Source organism: Sphaerodactylus townsendi, linkage group LG07 (genome assembly GCF_021028975.2).
Source record: "Sphaerodactylus townsendi isolate TG3544 linkage group LG07, MPM_Stown_v2.3, whole genome shotgun sequence".
Taxonomy (NCBI): Eukaryota; Metazoa; Chordata; class Lepidosauria; order Squamata; family Sphaerodactylidae; genus Sphaerodactylus; species Sphaerodactylus townsendi.
The window spans coordinates 96,841,906-96,869,308 of NC_059431.1; the positions used below are offsets into that span (position 1 = coordinate 96,841,906).

A 27,403-nucleotide genomic window follows, 5' to 3' on the forward strand; every position below is an offset into this window, starting at 1 on the left:
TGGACCTAGCAGCAAACCCATATCCACTGATGTATGTCTGGCAAAAAACCTACAGTTTAAATCTGCAGGTTGAAAAGCTGGACATAAACTTTGTAATATTTACTCAACCACTAGAGGGAGCAAAACATGTGCAGAACAGAAACATTCCAGCCCCCAGAGAAAGGGAAACTTACAGGCAAGGAAAATTAGAATGTGGAAAAGCTCACTGTGTATCTTGTTTTTTACATCTCTCAACTCACTGTAGTTATATAGAAAGTTTCTTAGCCCTAGCCATTTTTCCTGTATGTCACTTGCCTTCCCTTCTTCAGAGGAGCCACTCCTGGGGACCAGCAGTTCAGCAAAGGAGAAAGCCATACGGTTTTACCGCTCATGCATGGATACAGAACAGATTGAAGCTCGAGGTGCTCAGCCCTTAAAGGAGCTCATAAATGAGGTAATGGTTGCACAGAAAATGCACATGCATGGCCCTGCGCATATACGGACAGGCGTATATGCGCATATACGGACTGTCGTATCGAGTCCCACCCTATTCAGAAATAGGCTCATACTATCAGCAGGAAAAACCCACAACAGCATAAGTGTGTTAATTTTTTCCACTTCTTATAGCAGTATATCTCAGACCATTGCTGGTGATGGCTTTTTAGACTGTAGCCCTCTTCTTTGTTGATAGGTGTCCAGTGCCCTATCATATCCTTTTGCCTGCATTTCTTTTTAGGGAAGGGCAGGAGCCGTGGCTCAGTTATTAAACATCTGCTTAGTATGCAGAAAGTCCCAGGTTCAATCCCTGGCATCTCCAGTTAAAACGATCAGGTAATAGGTTATGGGACGGATCTTCCCAAGAACCTGGACAGCTACTGCCAATCTGAGTCGACAATACTGATCATGATGGATTGAAAAGCCTCTTTCAGTAAAAGGTAGCATCATATGTTCATGCGGAATCCCATTCATGTGGAATTCCCCTCTACCTCTGTCTCCATGACCTTTCCGCTTACTACATCTTCCAGCATCCTTTGTCATCTTTCCCCTAATCGAAATTCAGAGTGCAAACTCTTGAGGGGTGGGGCAGTAACTTGCTGTTGTTATTTATATTGCTCGGGGAAAATTGTTGGAAAATTATTGCCTGTCAGAGTTTCCTCTGCCACTGATACAAATGTCCATAACTTTCACATACTTTCCCACTCTTCACTTCCAAATACTTTTCCACTCTTCACTTCCAACCCACAGCAGAAGGATGCTGGGAATATTTGACTGTTTTAAACGTGAGGATTGCTCTATTACACATGCTGTGGAGCTAACCAAGCCGCATTCTTCCATGAGACATATTTTTAACCTTTTAACCTTTACCACCCAAAGAGCCATTTGGACCCATTTTCCACAGCCCTGAAGATCTACAGAGCCGCCTCTGGTTCAGCCCCTCCACTCACCTTTCCTTCCAGCGCTGGGAGGCGGAGGCGCCAGGCAGGGAAACCCCCCTGCTCCATGGACCAGGGGGGATGGCAACCATGGCTTGCCTGGTGCTGCCGCCTCTCACGCTGCGGGAGGCAGCGGCGGCTGTGCAGGGAGCAGAAACCTATTAATGCCTGATGGAGCAGGCGGTTGCCTCCTGCTCCGATAAGGGCAGAAGGGAGGAAAATGGCTCTCTTGAGGGATAATTTTTTCAATAAGCCTTTATTGGCATACAGAACATACAATATAAATACAGTTAAAATTACTAGATAAAACTTCACACTGGATCATAAGTTCAGTTCGCAAACCTCAGCCAGAAACTTTGCCACTGCGAGTCAACAGTCAAGGTCATTACAGTTTAAGAGCATATTTACTTTATCAAGCTCTGTAAGGGTTTTCATAGAGTCAATGATTTGTAATAATAAGCTGGATCTTGGATTCTGGTAAAGTGAGCGGTGGAGGAGAATGTGCACAATGGAATCCAACTGCCCTGGACTGCAGGGGCAAAGCCTCTTATCGTTTGGTAGACCCTTGAGTCTTCCTCTATGGAGCGGGGATGGCATAATGTTAAATCTAGCCAACATGTAGGCTCTCCTATATATAGGGTTGGTAAGCGCTGCAATATAGTAGGCTGGGTTTCCCTGCACAAATGGAATTGCCACGTTCATTGGCGAGCAGGATTTGTTGGCCAAGCTCTGCAGTTGTTGGTAATCCATTGCTAGTAGCTGCTCTTTGATGAGGGCAAATGTCTCAGTAAGGGTTAGTATGTTCAGAGAGTCACTATCACAACCCAATTCCCCAATCTTTGTTATATAACTGTTGTGCACCCATTTAAGAGTGATGGAGTTCCTCTCTTACAAGGAATGAGTTGCGTCAGTGAGTTGTCGGAGCTTTGATAATGAATATGCAGCCAAAATTTTATGATGTTTGAACCAAGATAGTGGCCTCTATAGAGTATTGGCCATGATTCTAGACATAGAACTGCATATGGGACCTTGATTTGGCACGCCAAATAATTTATGCAGAAATTTAGGAATGGAATGATCTAATGGCACTGTTGCTGGGTGTTAACCAGATGGGCTCCATAAAGCAGTTGTGCTCTCGCCCTTCTGCTTTGAAGACTTGCAGAGCTGGGGGGGAATATATTGGTTGCCCTAGAATGATAGGAACCTCCTAGTGGCATTTTATGTGTTTGACTGGGCCTGAGCCAATATATATATTTTGATGAGTGGACCACGACAAGTTATTGCTAAACCAGAGTCCTAGATATTTGGGGAATTTTTAACTTGCTCAATGTAGTGGCCCTTTATCTTCCAGGACTTGTTTTTTTACTGCTTTTTCCAAAAAACCAGGATCTTAGTTTTCATTCATAATTCACCTGCAGATCATTTTGTCTCACAAAAGTCCAGTGAATCCATGCAGGAGTCTCTGTTAGACCCACCACGAGAAAGGGATAATAGGGCTGCACTGGATCCGCAAATAACAGTGAGAGGAGGACATGCTTTGCGGAATACGATCTTAGGGCTGTGCCCCATCCACCTAGGCCAGGGCTATGGGGAGGTCAAGTGTAAGAAGATGTTAAATAATAAGGGGGCTATGGTACACAGCCTTGTTTGACTCCCTTTTTTACCTGGACTGGGTTCGACAAAAAACTCCCCTGTGGTCTTTACTCCTGGCAAGTGAGTTTTGGGGTATGTGCAGTTGTTTTATCAGAAAAAGAAGTCTTGAACCGGAGCATATTAAGGGCAGCAAGTTTTCCCCAGTGTTTTTTCTCTGTTCACAGGAGTCAAAAAATGCCCTTTATAAAAGATCCAAAAAGGCCACACTTAATTTAGTAGGAGCTGTTTTTTGGAGTATTTGCTTGGCCTAAGTGGGCCAGAACATACGAACCTTGGTCTAGTGCTGATTTCCCCTTGGAGAAGCTTCCACTTGTTCAGGACCAATAATATCCGTTTTGGCATTTGACCCATGTCTCTAGTCTGATTTGGAGAAGTTTGGCAGAAATCTTCCCAATAATGATAGAAAGCAGGACTAATGGAGTGATAATTTGCTGGTTCATTCTTGGTCTCCTTTTTGAATATTATTGGGACCAGCATGGAGGAAGTCCATGCCTCTGCAGGCATTATCCCCTTTTCATTGATCCTTGTAAAAAGATTCTCAGCTCAGTAAATTTGCCTGCACCATAGAGGGTTGGGTTTGCTTTCAGAATTCTCGGGATGATGGCATCGCTGCCTGGGGCCTTATTTTGACTTCATGTTTTGTATCAAGGTGGATGATCTCCTTGGTAAGTCACCGGATCCCCAGCCTTTGGTCCCACTGGGCTTTCAGCTATCACCATTTGCTTGGGTGGGATTTGTTTCGTGCAAACACTTTTCGAAAAGTACTTTGGCCCCATCTCTAAGGGTGAAATTATCTACCTCCTGGATGGTCCCTGGGGGTAGATTTCTGTCCTATTAACTATTGACCAGAATTTCCTTGCATCCATTTGTTTTGGGATGCCTCTAACAGCAGTTCCCAGTCGGGCTATGATGCACGAGGGATTTATGTTTTGGCCCATAAGTAATTGGAGTTGCTTGTTTTCCGGATTCTCCAATTTTTTTTTTGGAGGAGGGAGGTCGATTATGTGTGAAAGTGATGAGTCCTTGACAGAAGAGAAAGCAGATCTGCTTGATTTATTATTATGCACTCTTAGCATCTAGACCAGCTTTTTTGGGCCTGACACTGGATTTTCTCGTCATTCTTTGCCAATCATGCAGTATTGAGAAAATAGATTGTACAAGAGATTCAAACCCAGTGATCGCCTCCTCCAGGACTGAGTTTTCAATTATCTTATCTTTCAAGGTCAAAGCTTCTTGAGAGCCAAGTATATCTAGGCACACCCCCTCCATCCTTGCTCTCCACTTCAGTCTAATGTATTGTGGGTAAATTTGTTCAAGTGAGGAAGTGTTGCTTCTATCCAGATCCAGGGTAAGGAGAAGGGGTAGATGATCACTCAGCAAGTAATTGTCTACAACAAATGAATCGATGCAGCTTGCTGTGAGAGGTGAGATCAAAATGTAGTCTATTACACTGGATCCCCTTGATGAAGCTAAGATGTATTCTCCAGAGTTTGGAAACTGAATGAGCCCATTTAGCCAGAACAGGTTTAGCTGTGTGGCCATCCTGATCAAGCATTTCCCAGCTTGGTTGCATATTTGATCCTTGGAGTGACGGGCTTCTGGTGTCAATAAGGAATAGAAGGGGTCTTCGTCCAGACCCTCTTCTCTCATCAAGTTCGTCAAGCTAGTACCTACCCTAGCATTGAAGTCACCCACTAAAATAAAATCACAAGAGGGGTACTCAGCCTTAAGATCTAGTATATAGGATGTTAGTTTATCCCAATGATCAGCTGTTGCATTTTTTCCCAGGCTGCCTGGGATATAGGTGTTGACAAACACTATTTTCCTATTTGCAAAGGTTAGCAGGACAGCCTGTACCAGTGGTGGAAGGTTGAATAAACTAGAGACAGCTATATTGGGAGAAACAGCGATGGCCAACCCCCCCCCACCCCCACCCCCCGGGCGACCCAAGGTCTTAGATTTAGTTGCTAATAGGTTAAATGTACAGTACCCGGGAATGTCAACACCCTTTAAGGCCCAAGTTTCTTGGAGAGCAATGACTGATGCACTTTTAAGATATTTTAAAAAGTTACAGTTTGATGCTTTCCCCCCACAACCAGCTATGTTCCACGATATGAACAGAGTTTTTGCACTTGTATTTAGTCATTTAGCTTTTGGTAGCTGTATTCCAAGTGCAGTTTGTACCGGGCTAGGGGCTATGGCGATTTGCTCAGTTGGAGATGATTGGTGAGAGCTAACCCCTATTTGCTTAAGCAGACATTGGGAGTCTATAAATATGCAGCCATTTGAGCACTTATCAGTCCCAATTTGCGCAAGCAAGTTGGCAGTAAGTGGCTCCTCGGGGTCTGCCATTTGGATCTCTTTTGGGGTGATGTTTATTTCTGCTTCAACTCTGAGTAACTCTTGAGCCCAGGTTGGACCAGCTGGAGATGAGTGGTTGTAGATAGCTCTAAGTGCTGGTGGATCGAGCTCCAGCTCGCCTCCTTCTTTTAGATCCTGGGTGAAGTTCATAAGTGAGGCCTCCTGGGTTGCGTAATCTGCTTCACATGCAGTTTGACACTCCAAGTGGATCCTAGTGGTGGCCGTTTTCATATGACTCTGAACTTGTCTGGAGTTTTGCTTGGCTGTGTCCTTATTGAAAGGACTCGTCATTGATAGAGCGTCTCTCCTTCTTTCTATGGGGGGAAGCGGGGTTAAGCATGCTACCTCATGGGTCATCAGACAGGGATCTGGGTGTAAAAATGAGGAAGTCACTAGCTGTGCGTTGTGGGACAGCTTCGAATTTACAAGTTGTTCTGTAGTTTTACCAGTAGCAAGAGCTCCCAAGGCTACTGAGGAAGTGGCTTGGTTAGAATTAGTCACGCTGTCTTGTTAGTTTTCCTGGAGGGTTTTATCGCTTTTGTACCTGGCTGACTTTGCAGTCGGGAGAAGTGCCTTTATCCAAGTATTCTGGAAAACTCTAGTAACAAAGACCCCTTTCTTTTCCAGTTTTCCTTTATTATACCTGTTTAAAATTTGCGATGGGGTTTGAGATGATCCAAAAGTTAGTAGCAATCTTTGTGGGAGCCAATGAGAGAGAAAGCGTATTGAGTCCAACATCTGGACCGATATCAGATGAAGGCTGCTTTTTCTGCGCTGGAGTAGGTGGCTCAAGTTATTTATAGCTGAAGCTACTATATTCCATTCAAGTCGGGTTCCCTTGTATTGGTATGCTGAGAGGCAAATCTGTCTGTCAGACAGCCTGAGGTTGCAGGTTTGGGGATTTAAAGTAGGATTCACTGTATCTTGTGAATAGGTCATTTCCACCTGGGTATCTTTTACTGAAGGGAGTGCCCTGCTCTGCTTGCAGTGACATCCTTCCTCCCGGTTCTCTGGTTCGCTGGGACCGCTTAGGATTTGCTTGCTACCTCTTGTGTTCTCCCCCTTAATTAAGTCCATCAATGAGTCCACTCTGTTGTTAAGGTGATTTAGGCACTTAAATATCTCTTGGAGGGAGACTGCTATCAGATTGCACAGCCTTGAGGGGTCCGTTATGCTGTCCGGTAGTTGCTCTGTTTGTTCTCTGCTTTCGAAGGGGAGGAGTGAGACGGTATCCTCCATTGCATTTGCTCCTTCTCCAGTAAGCTCTTGGTCAAATAGAGCATAGCGGTTTGACACTGGCACGTTAAACTCATCACTTAAAACATCTCTTACATTCCTGGTCGTAAAATAATCATTTATCTTAAGTTGTTTTCTGGCTGGTGGAGAGCAGCTGTCTTCAATCTCTCGCTGCCTCTTGCCGAAGTCATTTACAAATCCTTCCAACGCCTGCTGGCAGTTTGCAACTATTACCAGCCGCCCCCACTCAGTTCTATCCCACAGCAAGGGAGTAACCGAAAATCACAATTAAAATTTAACAATAGTCTTTAAAACCTTGAACTTAACTTATGACCCTACTATCACAGCCTATTTCCAAAACAGAAAGAAACTCCTCAGTGTTGACAAAGAAGCCTTCAATGTTGTTGCGAGTCAGGAAGTGTTTGTAATTCCCCAGCTGTGTTTAAGCAGTCCTATGTTCCTTGCTGGAGTCACTCTTATCACTCCAGAGGAAGTATCTGAGGGAACTGTGTAATCACCAGTCCAGTCCCATCACCATCTTGAAAACGGTCCTAGAAGAGGGGAGTTAAAATCTGTTAGTTCTGCTAAAACCTCTTAAAATTCTATAAGACCCTGTTAAAATCCCGTTAAAATACAGTTAAAACAAAATTTATAACAAGGGGCTCACAAATTACAGCCTGAGTTGTCTGCAATTCAGACTCAAAGAATACAGTCAATTCAAGCCTCCTTATCAGCAGGCATTCTGAATTAGGCAGTGAGGAAAAAAAACAGCTGGGAGGATGCTCAGCTCCACACTCAAATATTAAAAGGCTCTCCCCTTGGAACAACAAAACATCCCAGAGATTAAAAAGAAATATCAAGAGATAAAAACTTAAGGAGGAAAATGTAGAACTTATCTTAAAAAGATGGAGGAGCCCCGCAGATAACGTCCGATCAGCACTGCAGCCGGAACCGGAACTCGAAGGCCTCGGCCTCCCTGCGGGGATAGCAGAGGGGGTTGCAGGGATAGCTGTGGGGATAGCAAGATGGCGGCTGCTCTGGAGGGACACGCCCACACTACCCTCCGACCTCCTGGGTTCGGAGGGTAGCATGGGCATGTCCCTACAGCCCTCCAGAGCAGCACTGGAAGGAGAGGTGAGTGGAGGGGACGCGAAAAGCGGTGCCCTCATGCACGGAGCCGCCTCTGGTTCAGCCCCTTGACTCACCTTTCCTTCCAGCGCTGTTCTGGAGGGCTGTAGGGACATACCCACGCTACCCTCTGACTTCCAGGCCACGTGGAGCTGCAGTATAAGGCTAAAAGAGCCGCATGTGGCTCCAGAGCCGCAGGTTGCAGACCCCTGGGTTAGAGTGTCAGACTAAGATCTGGGAGATCAAGGGTTCGCATCTCTGCTGTGCTGAAGAGGCTTGCTGGGTAATCTTGGGCCAGTATAGCTATCAACCGAATGAAAATGCAACGCACGTTTGCTGCAAAGTGGCTTTTTCTATTGTCTTATTGTTGAACACCCCCTTAGTCTAATGTACAGAACACATTAAAAAGCAATATTGGAAAGATGTTAATTACACTATACAGAAGTTGTACTTTTATATATGGGTCATTTCATACTATTGTATTTAATTATAGAACCTCGATTACACAACATGATTAAAAAGGAATGAGGCACTGATGAAGGGCAACGAAAAGCCAAAATTACGTGTGCTGCTTTTGCTACTATCATTCCTATGGAGATATGAAGTTTCCTTGGATGTATTGGTATTGCAAGATATCTTTTCTATGGTAACATTACGTTCTTTGAAGAAAAAGGCGATAGCTCTTTAAGGCTGACAGGAACGGACATATAAGCAACAAACCTAAGTATATATTTGGCAGTCATATTGCATACAGAAGAATTACAACAAATAGACGACAACGATCTGACAGTTCATTGACTTTGTTGCAAGAGGAAAATGTGTAATCAAGTTGAAATGTTATAAACAAATGTATGGTCTGTAACTGACAACAGGTGATGTTTGAGCTTTGAGAAGTGATCTGGGGTAACGCTTTGATATCTGCAAATGTAAAATGAGAGGTTGATACATGTTCAGCAATATTGCCACTTTGCAGCAAATGTGTGTTGCGTTTTCATTCGGTCCATAGCTATACAGGTCTAGTTTTGTGCGCACTGATACAGTTATTGCAATCTTGGGCCAGTCACAAACTCTCAGCCTAACCTGCTCCACAGGGTTTTTCTGAGAATAAAATGGAGGAGAGGATAATTGTGTAAACCACTTTGAATTCCATTGCGGGAAAAGTCAGGGACTACATAACATATTTCAATTTCATTTACTGGATTTAATAGGCTGCCCCTCCTCTTTTGGGCTCAGGTGGCTAACATCTTATTAATCTATATATATAAAAAGCTAACCGTGCATTTGTTCCTCATGCTCTAACTCACGAACCACTGGAGCAAACGCCCTGAAATTTTCAGGAAACGCTGCTCAGTTGGCTGAGCGTGCTTTCTGCCCCTGAAAAGGCTCAGGGAACACACCTGAGCCAGGTAAACACGAGCGACAGGGCTGTGATCCGGGGCGCATGTGCATCACCTCACAGCCGTTGCACGCAGCCCGCGCACCAGCGTGGGAGGATGGCGTGAGCCTGAACGACAAAGCCAGCCGGAAGCCACCAAAACATGCAAATGGCTTGCCGATTGCGCCCAGTCTGGCCACCAAGCGCAGCGGGGCTGGGACGGGACGGGGGGGTCAGACGGTCAGGCCCACACCGCCGGAGAATGCTGCCAACAGAGGGGCGGAAGGAGGGAGCCAGCCGCCCCACGTCGAGAACCACGAAGGTCGGCTGAGCCACAGCGAAGCGTGGCTGGGTCTGCTAGTAAAACATATAAATAACAAAGCATTTGAAAATTAAAAAAAAACCCATCAATCAATTGATCCAAAATCCATTGATCCAAAAGACAGTATAACAGTTCCCTTATCTTGTTTTCCCCCTTTTCCTTTGAGTTACCCTCTTTGTTTTCTGTTTATCTGTCCTTCATTGTGGCGTGTCACAACAAAGAACAGATAAACAGAAAACAAAGAGGGAAACCCAAGGGGAAAGGATAAAAACAAGATAAGGGGAGAGACCAGGTGATATTATGGATGCCTCAACAGAGCACAGGGTCATAAAGCAGGAAAAGGACCAACACTCATCTCCTCCTGCCACTTCTTCAGAGATGCATCCTTGCAGAACTGTAGGATGAAATTTTAAAAAAATCCATCTGGATTGGAAACTAAGATGCTTCCTGAGCGTAGCAAATGAAGGAGTTTTCCGTATGTCTTTTGAATGATGCGAGGTTTTCCACTAATTAAACAGCCGTTATTTTCTGCTCCTCTTTAAAACTATGATAGGTTATTGTAGATTTTACTGTGATGACTCACAGCCTCTGGGGTAAAGTCGTTTTTAGATCTCCCTTATTGCCTTTTGTCTTCATAACTTACAGGCTGAGTTTACACATGAACACCACTGCTGTGACAAAGGGGTTCAAGCATAAATGGGCCATCACAAATATTAACACTACTGGAAGAACTTTTGTATCTCCTGATGCCTCTTCAAAAGCACCATTTCTCTTTCAGCAAAGTCAGTTTTCACATTAATCACAGGTGTTGTCATCCATAGTAGGAAGAAGAAGTGATAGTAAGTATGTGCAAACCAGGAACTAATTATCAGCTACAGAACAAAGTCCAGATTTGCTCAACCATCTGTGCTCCATCTGGTTAAAGAGACAAATTCACATTTCATCATTCAAATGTGACTGCATCCCTGTCTGTATGCTTTGTGGTGATAATGGGGGCCTGTTTGATAACTTGCATGGGAATGTACAATTTCAGTTATAGAAGAAGAGGAGAAGGAGTTTGAATTTATACCCTGCTTTTCTCCCTTCTGAGGAGTCTCAAAGTGGCTTACAAACTCCTTCCCTTCCTCTCCCCACAACAGACACTTTGTGAGGTAGGTCGGGCTGAGAGAGTTTTGAGAAGACTGTGACTGGCCCAAGCAGGCTTCTTGTGGAGGAAAGAACAAACATGGTTCTTCAGATTAGAGTCCACTGTTCTTTACTATACCACAAAGGTAGGGTTTAAAAGTGGATGGCAATGACCTTATACTCCCATTGTTCAAAGTGCATGCTGCCATGGCTGGCCTTACCTAGTCTATCATACCTGTTGTTTTGACTGTTGGGAGCCCTGCCCAGTGGACAGAGCAGGCAGTGAGAGCATGGACGTAGGTAAGGGGGGTTCTTGGGTTTGAACCTCCTCATTCATGTCCGAAGCTCCGCCCCTTCGTTTGTGGGTTTTTAAAACATTTTAGTGCTTTTTCGGTTTTTGGCCTGCAGGGGGCGCATTGTTTGGGCTAGCAGCACCAAACTTTCAGGGATTGTTTGGGGAACTCTCCTGATGATACCACCCAGGTTTTGTGAAGTTTGGTCCAGGGGGTCCAAAGCTATGGACTCCCAAAGGGAGTGCCCCATCGTCCATTGTTTTCAATGGGAGCTAATAGGAGATGGGGGCTACATTTTTGAGGGTCGATAACTTTGGACATCCTGAACCAAACTTCACCAAACCTCGGATGTACTATCAGAAGAGTCTCCTATTGATACCACCCAGGTTTTGTGAAGTTTGGTCCAGGGAGTCCAAAGCTATGGACTCCCAAAGGGGTGCTTCCGTCCCCCATTGTTTCCAATAGGAGCTAAAAGGAGACGGGGGCTACACCTTTGAGGGTCCATAACGTTGGACCCCCTGAACCAAAATTCACAAAACCTGGCTGGTATCATTAGGAGAGTCTCCTAAAGATACCCTGAAAGTTTGGTGCTTCTAGCTTAACAATTGCACCCCTGACAGCAGGCACCCCCCAAATTTCCCCAGATTCTCCTTTTAAATCCACCCCCTTCGGCATGGATTTAAAGGGAGAATCTGAGGTCCTCAGTTTAGAAGAAGAAGAGTTTGGATTTATATCCCCCCTTTCTCTCCTGTAGGAGACTCAAAGGGGCTTACAATCTCCTTGCCCTTCCCCCCTCACAACAAACACCCTGTGAGGTGGGTGGGGCTGAGAGAGCTCCGAAAAGCTGTGACTAGCCCAAGGTCACCCAGCTGGCGTGTGTGGGAGTGCACAGGCTAATCTGAATTCCCCAGATAAGCCTCCACAGCTCAAGTGGCAGAGCAGGGAATCAAACGCGGTTCCTCCAGATTAGAGTGCACCTGCTCTTAACCACTATGCCACATTGAAAGTGATGCTGTTTCAGGGTGGGGGATAATCCACCCCAAAACAGCATCACTTTCAATGTTGTTTAACTAGGGACCCCAGATTCTCCCTTTAAGGTGGATTTAAAAGGAGAATTTGGGCTCTCTAGTTTCAACACCATTGAAAGTGATGCTGTTTGGGGGTGGATTCCAGCATCACAGCGACTGCCCGGAGGGAGGGGGGGGGGCACAAAACTCAGATTTTGCACCAGGCTCCATTTTCCCTCTATGCGTCTGCTTTTATAAGCGCTAGGCCAGGGGGGGAGGCCCCACCCCTGAAACCCCCCCCCCATTAAAAATCTATACCTATGTCCCTGAGTGAGAGATGGATTTCCCAAACAAGACTGGAAACCCAGGACTGTGCGTTACTCTATTATTTCTGACTCTATTCTTATTTCTATATTCAATATGCAAACCCCGTCCCAATCCCCAAATCTATATTTCATTGGTAGTAGTCAAACAGTAGGCAGGGACATTGGTATCTCCTGCTGAGGGACTTTGTGCCCCATTTAAATTTTGAGCAACAATCCTGCCACCAACTTTTCTTACCACCACCCCCACTTGAGTCAAAAGAGGCTCCCCTGTTGAAAACAATTCTGTGCTTGCTTGGGGCAAGGGAGAACAGCAAGAGAATCACAAGTCCTTGGCTAAGGATTGCAGCTCAGAGATCATATTCTTAGCAATAGATCTCGACATTCCAGACTCTTGTTTGCTTTTTTCAGGTTGGTGGCTGGAGCATTACTGGCTCCTGGAGAGAGACAGACTTCAACCTGACTCTTCAGAGACTCATGAAAAGATACAACACATTCCCATTCTTTAAGGCCTACGTGGGACCCAGTTCCTCTGATCCAAGTACCAACATTATCCAGGTAATTTCAGAGGGAAGCCATTTTGGTCTGCTGTAGAACAGTTGGGTTTGAGTTCAGTAGCACCCAAGCATCTACAAACTCTTGGTCTCTAAGATTCCACCTGACCTAAATCTAATTATGCAGGTTAGAACACCTAAAGGCAAGCATTAGTTGACAGTGGGGGAAGGCAGTAACGGCTGACTGCAGTTGAACAGTTTAATTATGATAGTTCTAGGGCCAGTTGCAACTTTCGGAGAACTCCAGCCAGCATTAGCATAGGGCTAATCTCTTCTCCTCTGACCATCACGAGGATCCCTGCTCATGCCTTCCCTCCAGTCCAGAAGTAAAAACCAAAGAAGAAAAATCTGTGCTGAAAGCAAACAAACTTGAGGGGAAATCCCCACAAAACACTACACTCAGGGTACACAATTGTATGTATGCTAACACATGTGAATACATTATCAAACAAGAATGCAACCCTCCACACATGCAAAAGAAAAATACAAAATTCTTTAAGAGGAATTAAAATTGCCAATTGGTCTCACTCACATCCCCACTTGTCTGAGTATCCTTCCTCCCCACTGCCCATTTGTCAGCCCTCAAACCCTTGATGTTTGTCTGGTTTCTGCCTCCAAGATGAAAAAAACTCCCATGTAAGAGCCAGAGGAAAACAAATAGAAAAAACCCTTATATAATAATCATACTTTATATTTAAATCTTATAAACATCCTTATCATACCATATACCCTAAAGTCAAACTATTGTTTTTGCATTTCTCTTCAATATGTCCAATCGATAACTTCCATTCCATCTTGAAATCCAAAATCCACTTGTCTTCTATATATCTAGTCAGTTTTGTAGGTCCGTCCTCTGATTTACATTTCTTAGCCCATATAATTCTCATGGCAACAGAAAAATATTTAAAAAGTTCCCCAACTTATTTTTCTAAGGATCTAAGCCTCTGGGTTAAATATAATATTTCCTTTCAAGATTTTGGACATTTCTTTGTGAATTCCTTTCCAAAATTGTTTTGCTTTTCACACTGTCTCCATTGGTGGTAAAAAGTACCCACCTCTTTGAGGCATAAATTATTATTATTTTACTCCTTTTTTAGATCCTTGATGATGTTAAATACCATTGACAATGCATTTTATTTATATTTTCTCTTATATAGTAATTGTAAATTTCACATCCTTTTCCCATACATACTACCAATCCTCTAACTGGATGTTATGACCTGCATCTTGCCCAGGTTATCATGAATTCTTTAATAAATTCACTCTCAGTTTCTAAGGTCAAACGTTCTTTGTATATTCTACCAATCAAATTTTCATTACTTTTCATCAGCTGAGTTATTAACAATGCAGGCTGATTTTCAAGTTCAAATTCTTTTTTGTCTTTGGCATACCTTAACTGAGCATAAAACCACAACTTTTTTTTCCCTCTTTCTCCAGAGTTTCTAGGGATTTCAATCTATCTTTCCTTTATGTATTCCTCTAGGAAATCTTTATGTGTAGGCCAGGCCTTTTCTATACCTGACTTGATTCTAAACAGTGCTTCGTGAGATAACAAGAGAGGATTCTTATCCATGATTTTCTTTCCACACTTATTCTATACTCTGCTTAATGCAAATATTACAACATGATGTCTAAATTGTTTTGTCTTTTCCCCCCATACCACATGTAAGCATGCCGTCCATATGTTATTCCAAGTCCCTACAATTCCAACATAAGAACAGCCTCTGATTTTTTAAATAGAATCCATTCTTTCAACCAGGGAAGCTTCAAATGTGGTACTAGTAAATCTCCCCTCTCTTTGGCATCACATAATGTTTTCATTTTAATCCTGGCTTTCTGTCGTTGCCCTATAAATTCAGTATTCTGGTATTCAGTGGTTTATCAGAGCTTATAATGGGTATATTTTGAAATAAAAATAAAATTCTGGGCTAAATACTCATTTTAATAACTGAAATTCTTCCTAATAATGATAAGTTCAGAATTTTCCATCTATTCAGCTCCTCTCTTAATTTTTTCCATGTTTTCTCATAATTATTCTGATACAGTGTCAGGCTAGTATTTATGGTGTCAGGCCAAGCCCGTATCCGGCCCTGCGCAGTTATGTTTATAAAGACTTGTAAGGAAATAACACCAAAAATCAAGCTTTAAACAGACAGAAATGTTTTTACTGTGCAGAACACAGGGTGTCTCTCTAAGAGAGTCACACACAGCCAGACAAAGACCTCCATCTTTTATAGATACAAAGAATACATACATTGTAATTCATAATCATACCAGTATACATACATACCCCTGTATTCATATTTCTCCCACATATGCCTTCTTCCTTAAAATCAGACTGACTGGTCTGCCCCTTCCTTGCTCAAAGCTGGAATTTTCCTCTGCTCTTCGGCTTCTGTGTTTGTCCCTCCCATTGATTTTCAATCAAGATAACCAGTTCCCAACAGTGGTGTAACTAGGCAAACTGGAGCCCTGGGCAAAACCTGAGTTTGATGCCCCCCCCAGGCACATGCCCGGTGTAATGCGCACCCCCCGGCCCCCTTGTAGCTACGCCCAGTGGTGTATCTAGGAAAACTGGAGTTTGCCCCCCACCATGGGCAGCTGCCCTCCCCCACCATGACCAAGCAATGATTTTTTACACCAGGTCGTTTCAAAGTCACCATCACATTATAGAACATGCCCCAACTCACAAATCTGAACACAACAATAGGCCATGCCACACAGCAGAAATAATTTTGAAAATATTTTCAAAATGCTTTCAAAATGTTTTATTACTGCTATGAAAACATTTTATGGTGTTGTATCCAGTCCCCCCCAATTGGGGGAAACAGCATCACTTTCAATGTTATTTAAACTGGGAACCCCTTTAAGGTGGATTTAAAAGGAGAATCTGGGCTCCCTCGTTTAAACAAGTGATGCTGGAATCCACCCCCAAATAGCATCATTTTCAGTGGTGTTTAAACTAGGGAGTTCAGATTCTCCTTTTAAATCCACCTTAAAGGGAGAATCTGGGGTTCCCAGTTTAAACAACATTGAAAGTGATGCTATTTTGGGGTGGATTCTTCCCCACCCTGAAACAGCATCACTTTCAATGTTTAAATTGGGGACCTCAGATTCTCCCTTTAAATCCATGCCAAAGGGGGAGATTTAAAAGGAAAATCTGGGGAAATTTGGGGGGTGCCTGCTGTCATGGGTGCAATTGTTAAGCTAGCAGCACCAAACTTTCAGGGTATCTTTAGGAGACTCTCCTAATGATACCAGACAGGTTTTGTGAATTTTGGTTCAGGGGGTCCAAAGTTATGGACCCTCAAAGGTGTAGCCCCCATCTTCTATTAGCTCCCATTGGAAACAATGGATGATGGGGCACCCCCTTTGGGAGTCCATAGCTTTGGACCAACTGGACCAAACTTCACAAAACCTGGGTGGTATCAGTAAGAGACTTTCCTGATGATACCTCCCAGGTTTGATGAAGTTTGGTTCAGGGGGTCCAAAGTTATTGACCCTCAAAGGTATAGCCTCATCTCCTATTAGCTCCCATTGGAAACAATGGGGGATGGGGCACCCCCTTTGGGAGTCCATAACTTTGGACTCCCGAACAAAACCTCACCAAACCTGGGTGATAGCATCAGAAGAGTCTCCTGAAACATCCCTGAAATTTTGGTGCTGCTCGCCTGAAAACTGCATCCCCTGCAGGCCAAAAGCGGAAAACCCACTAAAATACCAAAAAACCCACAAACGAACCCTGCATTTTTGGCACCCGCCCCAAGGGGGCGCCCTGGCAACTGCCCACTTTGCCCAATGGTCATTACGCCCCTGGTTTCCAACATTCCTAAGGGTGGGTTAGAATCAGAAAGCTCCCTCTCACAAGGTGAAAGATTTCACATAAATTCCAGAGATCATTTTAAAAGGTTAAAAATGATTTTTAACAATAATTTTTGATTTGTCTTTATAAATGTTTAATCCTAACATTTTCTAGTTTTTCATTACTTTTTATATAAGTCCCTTGGGGTCTTCTAGGCTTATCATATGGATATCAGCTTAAACTTTAATCTTGTACTCCTCTTTTTTTATCCTAACACCTCTTATCAGTTTCTCTTCTCTAATATCATTAATCAGAACTTCTAATGCCATAATTAAAAGTAATGAGGAGAGAGGACTTCCCTGTCTTGTTAGATTTATCCATTTATTATTAAGCTATCATATTGTTCCTTATAAATTTTTTTCATCAATTTTATAAAATTCTCCCCATACGCCATCCTTTCCAGCACTTCTATCATAAAGTTTCACTCCAATGTATCAAATGCCTTTTCACTATCTAGAAAGATCAATTCCAATCGTCTATCTGGATGGTTCTGATAATATTCCATCACATTTAACAGCACTCTCATACTGTCCTTTATTTGCCTGCCTGGGAGGAAACCTGATTGGTCCTCATGCATCAGGTTCTTTCATATAGATTTCAACCCTGTTGCAATGATCAAGGTAAACAATTTGTAACTCAAATTTAAAAGTGAAATTATGCTTCTTTTTCTGATTTGGGAATTTATGTAATATTGGCCCCTTTCCAAGAATCTGGTATCTCATTAGCTTTAATTTCATTCATTACTCTACATAAAGGATGGGTCAGTTCTTCAAAAACATTTGTAGCACTTAGCTATGAGACCATCTGGTCCTAGAGCTTCAGCTAATTTTAAGTTTGCTATCACTTTCAATCCCTCAATTGTGATCTCCTTATTTAAGACTAGTTTATAATCCTCACTTAATTTACCAGTATCCCTGTTATTTAAATATTCTTTTTGTTCCCTTTCCTTTATACTTGAATCCTTATATAATTTAGAGTAATGGCGCTTGTCCTTAATTTTAATATTATCTTCTATCAGCATATACCTTATCTAATTTTACTACCTATTTATTTTGAAGTTATTTCCTTATTTTTCAGACTAACCATTTTCCAGGGTTATTGTGTAATTCAAAATAATTTTGTTTTGCCACCTGCAATTGTGTATTAATTAATATATCTGCTTGTTTTAGTATGTTTAATCAACTAAATAAATTGCCAGTAGATATAGCTAAATTATTTGCTGGAGCGGAGAAGGATTCTCACATGAAAATAAGCTTGCAAGTCCTTCTCCCCTATAGCAAATAATTTAGCTATGTCTACTGGTAAATACTGACGAAGATTTTGAAATCGTTCATAGCTAGCTTTCTGTTTGCCTAAGTTATTATATGTTGTTACATTCTAAATTGGGCTTCTGTTGCCTATGTTTTTATATTGATTACAAGTTGTTACGAATTTTTGCTAATAGAAGCACTGTATAAACTACTGTTTTGGACAAGATTATGTTGTCTATGAAGTATATATAAAACACAAGCAGTTATATTCCTTTACCATATTTCTGCTAATATAAGCACTATACAAGACTGTTTGTTTTGCTGCGAACACATTATGCTGATATAAACAATGTTGGGTCATGTGTAATAAAGATCTTGGGACTTAAGCAGCAGCTGCCCTGGTTTATTTATGTATTTGGTTGGAACTTGGATGGGAGACCATCAAAGAAGCTGAGGGTTGCCGCAGAGGCAGGCAATGGCAAACTACCTCAGCTCGTCTCTTGTTCTGAAAACCCAAGTTGGCTGTGACTTGACTGCATTTTCCACCAATGATGATTTATCTTGAATAATTATTGATGTAATTGTAAAAAATATCTTAAAGTTCCAAACCTCAACCTATTTCTCATCGTGGGAAGGATTGCCACAGAGCTTAACGTTCACAGTATTTTCCTCTTGCTGCTGCTCCAGTGGCACCCCCCCCCCCAAATTAGCTGATACTTCTTTTATTGATATCTCACTTCTGACATCACTGGCACTCAGTCCATCTTGATTTACCTTTCTCAGATCGACCACCCAGAATTTGAGTTGCCACCTGAAAGTCACTTCAAAAAAACCGCAAATTATCTTGAGGTAAGCTGCCAAGCCATAACGAAATATTAATTTTGATCTGCTGTTAATTAACTAAGTACAGTTGTTTTTGCTCCCTTAGTGAGATATCTTTTGTACAGTAGGAACTCTTTTCTCAAAACCAGCACCGATAGAAAAGGACTAGGTGCGGTGTGTAAGTCTGTGCATATCACGTCTGTAGTATTGTAGCATGATGTAATAAACTGGAGGCTCAAATTGCACATGACGTGTGAAGGGAAGATCTTTCCTGGCAGCTTGGAAATGTCCCATTGCTGTCCTTGGCCCCCACCCAATAAGGTGTGCCTCACTGGGCAGAGAGCCAGGACAGCAACAGGACTTTTCTAAGTACCCAGGTAAATGGGAATAGGGCTTACGGGGCCATTTTTTCACACATAGTGGCAGCAGTTGTGGTAAGAAACTCTGTTAGACACAGCTTTATTGGTGGACTATTTATTTGTAAACCACAATGCCACCACCACTTCTAGTTATCTTCCCATTCATAAAATGGGGGGAAATACAAGAAAGAAAACAGTCTGGGGAGAGTTTGATAGCAAAAAATGGCTTACTCAGGGAATGACAGCCACCCTCAGCATAGCTGCCATAATCAACTGCACAGCCCACTCAAGACTGCAGTTCTAAGTAAACGAATGCCACAGACCTGTCTAGGATCTCCCAACATTGAGTCTACCTTGAACCTGAATGTTGTACCTAAGTGCAGTGACAAAGTCATAGGTGTGTATGATAACTCTGGAATACATTGTACAATGTTCACCACTCATAAACCGCATACCATTTCACTGCTGCCGTATGGCAATATTAACACTGGAACATCTTGCAGGGTTGTTGCTGTCCCTTATCAGATGTACAATACTAACTGTGAACCAATAGTCCCTCTTAGCTTTCTGCAGTGCTGCGTGTGGAACTGAGTCACCTGGGAGAGATCCTTATCTACACTGCGCCGATACTGTGGCTGCAAGGCCATGCAGCCGTGTGGCTTACAAGGAACATTGCTGTGAACTACATTACAGGGCTGTTGTAAGCTAGACTTTCACAGTTGCACTATGTGGACAACAATTTTGGAATTCATTGGGTTTGCAAATGGTAGGACAATGTTTTAAAAATGTTTATAAAAACATATTTTCACATGAAATATAACTCAAGTTGGGAAGTCTATGGACTCCTTGTCTTTACTCTTCTATTTTTTGGGAGCAGAGCAGGATAGGATTGCTGCTGAATCCCAGAACTGTTCTGAAGTCCTGAATTTCTCCAGGGGAGACCAAAAAAAAAATTGCCTGCATCCAAAGTGACCAGGATGACTTCCAGCAGAATGGTGTTTCATTCTGGCTGAGCCTTTGAGTGCTGTCAGACTGCACGTTGCTGATTGGGGCTATTTTGCTATCTGTAGAGGAAGTTTTTCTCAGCTCTCACCTCCCCAGATATCGAGGAGCTTAAATTTGACAGGTGAACTGGAAGGGTCTGGATTTTAGACCCACTCGTTTTTTTTAATCTAGAATTAGCAGTGTGAGTGAGCCATGAAGCTCTGGCGAACCTTTGGTACTCCAGATGTTACGGACTACAATTCCCATCAGCCCCTGCCAGCATGGCCAATTGGGAATTGATGGGAATTGCAGTCCATAACATCTAGAGTGCCAAAGGTTCGCCACTACGGTCTTAGAAACAGCCTTTTCTTTATTTTTTTCCTTGTTAGTCTTTCTTTTTCCTTGTCTTTTCTTTTTTTCTACTTGAAAAAATTTTTCTTGTAATTTTTTGTTGATAAAGTAAAAATTATTTGGGGGAAAAAAGTAACCAGGACAAGCAATCTCCAGAAAATTGAATTATTGGCCTGTTGGTCTCTGGATGGGACAGAAGATTCCTGGATTCATGCAAACACACCTGAAGCTGCCTTTTACCAAATCAGACCCTTCCTTGCTCCATCGCTGTCAGTACTGTCTACTCAGACTGGCAGCGCACTTCAGAGTGCCAGAAAGAGGTTGGTCTCTTTAACTACCTGGTCTTTTTAACTGGAGATGTCAGGACCTGGAACCTTCTGCATTCCAAGGAGATTTTTGCTACTGAGCCATAGCCATTTTCCTGCCAGAGGCCCTTTCCGCACGGCCAGCTTGCGGGGGTGCATCGGCATAGTTTATGCCAATGCACCCCTGTGGGACCGTTTGCACAGATGGTCCCACTGGGCGCACTGCCTGCGGCGCAGCCTTTGCACGGGCTGCGCCGCTCCCAAATGTTGCTTACCTCCGGTCTCCTTCCATCGCGTTGTGGAGGCCAGGGGACATGCCCCCCCTGGCCAGAGTGATGACCCTGGAGTCGGAGGCCAGGAGGCGTGTCTCCTGGCCTCCACAACACGACGGAAGGAAACTGGAGGTAAGCAATGTTTGGGAGGGCCGGGGGAGAAACCCCGGCTTCCACCCGGTGCTGTTCGCATGGAAACCTTGCTCCCTGAGCGAGGTTTAAAAACACCATTTTGGCAGGAACAGAGCGCCGTTGCAGCGATTTGGCAGCGGCGCCTGTGCGAAGGGTCCCCACCAAAACAGTTTTACTGGCCCAAAATCGTTGCTTTTGACCTGAGCGGAAAGGGCTAGAGTTTTGTTTTCAGAGGAGAGCACCCTTGCATGAAGAAGAGTTTAGATTTACACCCCACTTTTCTCTCCTGTAAGGAGACTCAAAATGACTTACAAACTCATTTTCCCTTCCTCTCCTCTCACCCCCACCTACTTGTGAAGTAGGTGGGGGTGAGAGAATTTGGAGAGAACTGTGACTAGCCCAAAGTCACCCAGCAGGCTAGGAGCCGGGAAACAATCCAGTTGACCAGATAAGAGTTCATTGCAACCAAGTGATACCAGTTAATGCGGCCCAAGAAATCAACACTACATGTAGCAAAGCTGATCCTTCAGTGTTAGATAAAATTTATATAAGCACGTGGGGGATTGTGAAACATCTGACAGATACTGCAGGCTGAAGGGCTCTTCAAAGATTTATAGTTTGGTGATGTTCAGAAATTCCATGGGCAGGGCTACCATCAGATTTAGTTTCTTTTGGATGAGAGACAGCCCTAGAGGCTTTGTAGGACTCACTTTGTGCACAGCGATATCAGTAGAACACAGCTTAGGGCAAACAGGCCTTCGACGAGGCAGCAGATTTCCCTATCAGAACATGAGAGAGATTCAGCATTGCCAAGGTGCTTCTGTTTCTGCCAAGTCACAGCTTGTCCTCCCTTCATTTAAAAACTCAAAAAACCCTGTTGTTTCATCTCATGCACACTTCTGCGCCCCCCCCCCCCAATACAGGAAGGATTGACCTCTTCAAGCTGTCATTCAAGCTCATGGGACCATTTCCCAACAATCCTGTTTCTGTTATAAAAACATCTCTAGCCAAGACTGCTGAAGGCCTCAGTGGACCCCTTCAAAAATTACACCTCACCTCACCCCAATCGAACCCAAACTTTGTAGTAGACACTAAATTGTATGTCTTGCTCATCTCCATGAGTCCCTGGATGACAAGGATCCTGGATTTTCTGGGGAAAGGTCTCTTTTTTTTTTGGAGCTGTCTTCTGAGTTGTTCAGCTTTGGCTGCTGTCCAGTAAAATCCTCTGATTTTCGATGTAAATTGTAGTAAATATGTATGTATGTGTGTGTGTATGCATGCATCTGTGAATATTGGTTAGCATATGCAAATGTGTATTTATTTATTCAAAGCATTTCCTAGCTTCTGAGGTAGATTAGGCTGTAAGAGTGACTGGCCCTAATAACCCAGCAAACTTCCACGGCAGAGCTGAGATTCAAATTTGGGTCTGCCAGATACATTACTCTAACCACTGTGCTACATTGGCTTTCGTCAGTAACTGACCATTCTCAATTTCCCCCCTCCTCCCCTTTGAAGGAACATTAACATTATTTTGTCTTTTGCCTTGGCTCCAGCAATAAGAATCCTTTTCAATCCGATGATCCTCATGCCTCAATACTTTGGTTTGATTGCAAGATGGTTCAGAATAGCTTCAAGCTGGATATGTATTTGAACACTCCTGACAGCTGCGTTTGTTTGGCAGGCTGTACGTATGTATCTCTCATATCTGCTGAAGCTGGCAGCCTTGATGGGAGGACAGATGAATGTGACTTCCAGCTACATCTCCCCTGCACTGTCTTTCATTTCCAACCTCCAGAAGGTAGTGACTCCACTCAAGGAGAGACAGGAGAGAAGAATGCTGTTCTACCACACCACCATTGGAAAGCTGCAGGTATATATCTCCAGAGCTATGCTAGTGGAGGGAGTAGCAAATATATTCTGCTTATCCCAGCAAATGGTTAAAGTGGGCAGGCCTTGTTGGTTCTGGGCCAGCTGACCTCGTTAAGGGACTGTGAAGAAAAAATGGCAAGAGAAAATAATTTCCGGCCAGAATAATATCTGGCTTTGTGGAAGAAAGACAGCATGAAGATTGTATAGAATGAAGATAAACTTGAACAGTAAAGAAAAAGGGCTGAAAAAGCAACAGGCTGAGGGAAAGGGAAAGGTGAAGAGCTGGAACAGTTGGAAAAATGGCTTGGGTGCAGTAGTGGTGCTCGCTCTCCTGTGAAACAGTGGAAAACGTGCAAAAAACAGGTGTGTGTGAAAAGATACTGCACAGGTAAAGAAAGATGATTTCAGATGACATATTGATCTGAAGCAGCCAACAGCCCACTCCAGGGTGGGGGGAAGGAGTTGTGGAAGCAGAATGAGCCCATCCTGGTGTGTTTGCTCACCCTACCAGTATAAGGGGCAAATATGCCAGCAGAGAGAAGCAACAGAAGAGCTTGCCACCCAGGAGCTATACTGGTGTTAGAGGGGACATTGGGGCAGCTGGGGGCAAGCTAGAGGTGTTCCTGGCAGAGGAGCTGACTATAATTAGTCCCTTTAGCCATTTTTTCAGTGATGCTCCCCTCCGCCACCACTAATGATGTGTGATAAAGATGAAGACACCCAGTTCCTTCTGCCTGAGGTGGATTTTGTAATTGCAGGAGTTTTCTCCCCATAATGTTGTTCTGTCTGTTTTTAATGTTAGGAGGAGGCTCCCGCTATCAACTGGCTGGCGTGTCTCCAGGCAGCTTTCTATCCGGTGCAGCTGAACACATCTCAGCCAATTGCTGTGCATGACATGGATTATTTGAAAGGCATGTCACATCTGATTGGACAGTGGCAGAAGAGGAGGTGGGTGTTGAGGAGTGGGAGGACCTGAGGTCTGTGCTTTGGGGCTAGGAATGCTCGCATGCATTGGCAGAATATGTGTTTGCAGGAAGATGAAGACCGTGGCTAAATTGCTCAGGTCTTACACACTGGGTGCTTTGATATCACAGTGACAAATTCAGAGATTCAGGGCTTGGCCTGGTTTTGTCAACCCATCCTCCACACTGTTGTGGAGCACGTGCCTTTCAGCCGAGTACCGTCTAGTTTGTGTGCTGTTATAAAACCAAGTTACATTTGGGTCATTTTAATCTTTGTAAAACTAGTATGTTTCCTTTATCGTAAGGAACTCCATTTCTAGATAGAGACAGGCTTCTAATCTAGTCTAACTAACTAGGATGCGGAGAGTTGCAGGATGCTTTCCCTGCCTTCATGGTGCCAGGATGGAGGAGAAGTGTAGAGAGAAGGCGAAAAAGCAGAAAAAAAGAACAGTTCCCTGAGAGTTACAATCTACACATTAAAGGGATAACTAACAGAGCAGTAGAAAGGAGGATGTTAGTGTCCTGACCTATCTGTCTCTCTGACTGTCTTGTAGTCCCCTTCTGAAGTCTGAGGTTAAGAGACAGTTCAAAGTCAGACCAGATCTGGAGTGAGGGGGTTTGCCTCAGCTGGCTCGTGGGCCTGATAATCCCACTCAAAGGGCTAAGTATGCCCCCCCCCCCGGTCACATGTTTGAAACCCTTGCTTTAGAGGCTGATTCCCACGGGCAATAAAGAATCAATAGCTTAAGCCAAATCAAAGTCTTCAAGTCCTGTGATTATAGGTCCATCCCATGAATCAAGGGGAGGGGGAGAGAGGTTAGAATGCATGGAATTCCATCATGCTGATGGCAATGCTGTAAGATTCAAACAGAATTCTATGGTAATACACTCCTAGAATTTCAAGTAGGCATAACTGCCAGGTATTGGTCAGAAGTGACATCATGCTGTCGGGGAAACACTGTCTTTTCACTCAAGCCCCCACCGCCACCAAGGAGGGAGGCTGAAGCGGTAGACCTGGTCTCACTAACTGAGGAGGCGGATGTAGGGTATTAACTGAAAAGCAGAGCGTCTTACCTCTCTTACCTCTATGAAATGGTGATATGTCTCTTGTGGTTTATGTTTGGATTAAGTCCCTTTGGGCAACTTGGAATGCGTTCTTCATAACATCCTGTCAAAATAAATAACTGTCTCTTCTTTTTCATTGTTATTACAAATTAAAAACACAGCTGTGGTGAAACCAATCCCATGTTTTATCTTTCTGGCAGGGATATTCTACAAACCTACATGATACTCTGCCTGGTTGCGAATATGTCTCCTGCCTTGGACAGACGGTTCCAGGAGGCTCAACAGGAAATTACAGATAAATTAATTGGCAGAACAACAGAACCCAAGATGGTTAGCCTGCTTCTCTCGAGCGACCTCACTTCCCCTTTCCATGCCGTGAGGAAGGATGTGTTCTCTGTTCTCTTGCACACTGAATGGTCAATTCTGGGTTGAGAAGTCTCTGGGGGTTTGGGGGTGTGGCCTGGTGAGGGTGGAGATTGGGGAGGGAGCTCAGTGGCGATGTGATGCCATGGAATCAGCCCTTCGAACCAGCCATTTTTAAAACAGGGAAACTGATCTCTGCAGTCTGTAGATCAGTCCTAATTCCAGAATAACTCCTACCCACACTGACTGACGATCAGTACTTGTTAAGAGAACTTCCCTGCGAATTGTGCCCAGTGTAACTTTTCCTTTCTTCCTTCCCAGGTTAGAAGTGCTCGATGGAAGAAATGCCTGAGCGAGACCAGTACATTCTTTGGTCCCGTACTTGGAGAGATGATTGTGCAAGAGATTTTCCCCCAGAAGGCCAAGGATCTCGTAGGTATTCAATGATGCTAGACCTGATTTAACTTTCCTCTCACTCTCTCATGATCCCCTCAACTAATACCCTGCTGTATCACAATGCCATGCCTTGCACCAATGTCTGCTTCATGTTCTTCACTGTTAATCCATAGTTTGCCGTCTGTGGCCCTGTATTGGCCAGGCCAGTGGATGTAGGACTAGCCCAGCATTGTTTATTTGATTGGTATTTCTGAGTTTTGTTAGCCGGTTTGGGTTCTGATTGGGGAAAAATCCAGTGGCCCAACACTAGTATGTATATATGTATATATGGATGGATGGATGGATGGATGGATGGATGGATGGATGGATGGATGGATGGATGGATGGATGCGTTTGTTTGTTTGTTTGTTTGTTTGTTTGTTTGTTTGTTTGTTTATTATACTGCCCATCACCGAAGGGCTCTGGGTGGTGTACAAGGATAAAAACAATTAAAAGTCATCTGCTAACAATTAAACAAAATCAATTTAAATACAGCATCAATGAACCAGAGGAAAACCTAACATTAACATTAACATTAGATGGTAACCGTCAGAGACTTCTAACCCCCTGGGAGGGGACCAGGCACAGGACATGGCGGCCAAGTAAGATGGTATATAGGGGGTGGCATGGGAGGCAATCAGTGACCGGCCTCCCAAAAGCCCGGGGGAACAGCTCTGTTTTACAAGCCCTGTGGAACTGTCCATGGTCCTGCAGGGCCTTGACGGCTGGAAGGAAAGCGTTCCATCAGGCAGGGGCCAGGGCGGTAAAAGTCCTGGCCCGAGTAGAGGCCAGTCGCATCATTGAGGGGCCAGGAACCACCAGCAAGTTTACCTCTGCAGATTGCAGAGGCCGAACAGGGACATATGGAGAGAGAGAGTCCCTAAGCCCCAGGCCATGAAGGGCCTTAAAGGTCAACACCAACACCTTGAAGGTGATCCGGTGTTCCACTGGGAGCCAGAGCAATTGGTGCAACACAGGAGAGATGTGATCCCTAATAGATCCACCTGCAAGAAGCCGCGCCGCCATATGCCGGACCAGTTTCAGTTTCCAGATCAGCTGCAAGGGAAGGTCTGCATAGAGTGAGTTGCAATAGTCTAATCTGGAGGTTACAGTATCTTCTATGAGGATATTTGTTTGTTTATTTATGTTTGCTCCCCACCCTTACCACGATCTTAGCCTGGGTTACAATAGGAACCATACAAAATCTTATCCAACAATGGTAAAATCACAATAATATCCCATCCAAAAAACCCTAAAACAGTCTAAATTTTCAGACACCCACATACCCACAAAAAGGGAGGGGTGGACAGACACTTTGGGACCCCCTCTTCCAGTGGAAGTCAGCCAAATGCCCAGGTGAAGAGGATGGTTGAATCCAGACTATACTGTGCACTAATGAAACGGGTGGGGTAATTCTACCAGTTCCCTCTTAAGAACATAAGAAGCGCCCTGCTGGATCAGATCTGTGGTCCATCCATTCCAGCATCCTATTTCACACAGTGGTCACCAATTCTTCTGGAGATCCAACAACAGGGCATACAAGCCAAGCCCCTCCTGGCGATGGTTTCAGAAGTTTACTGCCT

The 27,403-nt window shown here is 43.9% G+C and overlaps 1 protein-coding gene across 4 annotated transcripts in view; it reads left to right on the forward strand.

Annotated features, from left to right (window-relative positions):
- The window catches only part of KEL (Kell metallo-endopeptidase (Kell blood group)), a 70,442-nt gene that overhangs the window by 20,713 nt on the left and 22,326 nt on the right, over positions 1–27,403 (forward strand). For 3 of the 4 annotated variants that reach the window (XM_048504254.1, XM_048504252.1, XM_048504253.1), the window contains exons 5-11: positions 309–433; positions 12,647–12,793; positions 18,685–18,750; positions 22,808–22,996; positions 23,798–23,943; positions 25,223–25,397; positions 25,707–25,817. In XM_048504254.1, the coding sequence (XP_048360211.1) occupies positions 309–433; positions 12,647–12,793; positions 18,685–18,750; positions 22,808–22,996; positions 23,798–23,943; positions 25,223–25,397; positions 25,707–25,817 (959 nt within the window). The remainder of the gene's footprint in view (positions 1–308; positions 434–12,646; positions 12,794–18,684; positions 18,751–22,807; positions 22,997–23,797; positions 23,944–25,222; positions 25,398–25,706; positions 25,818–27,403) is intronic. The other variant, XM_048504256.1, reaches the window with a different exon arrangement.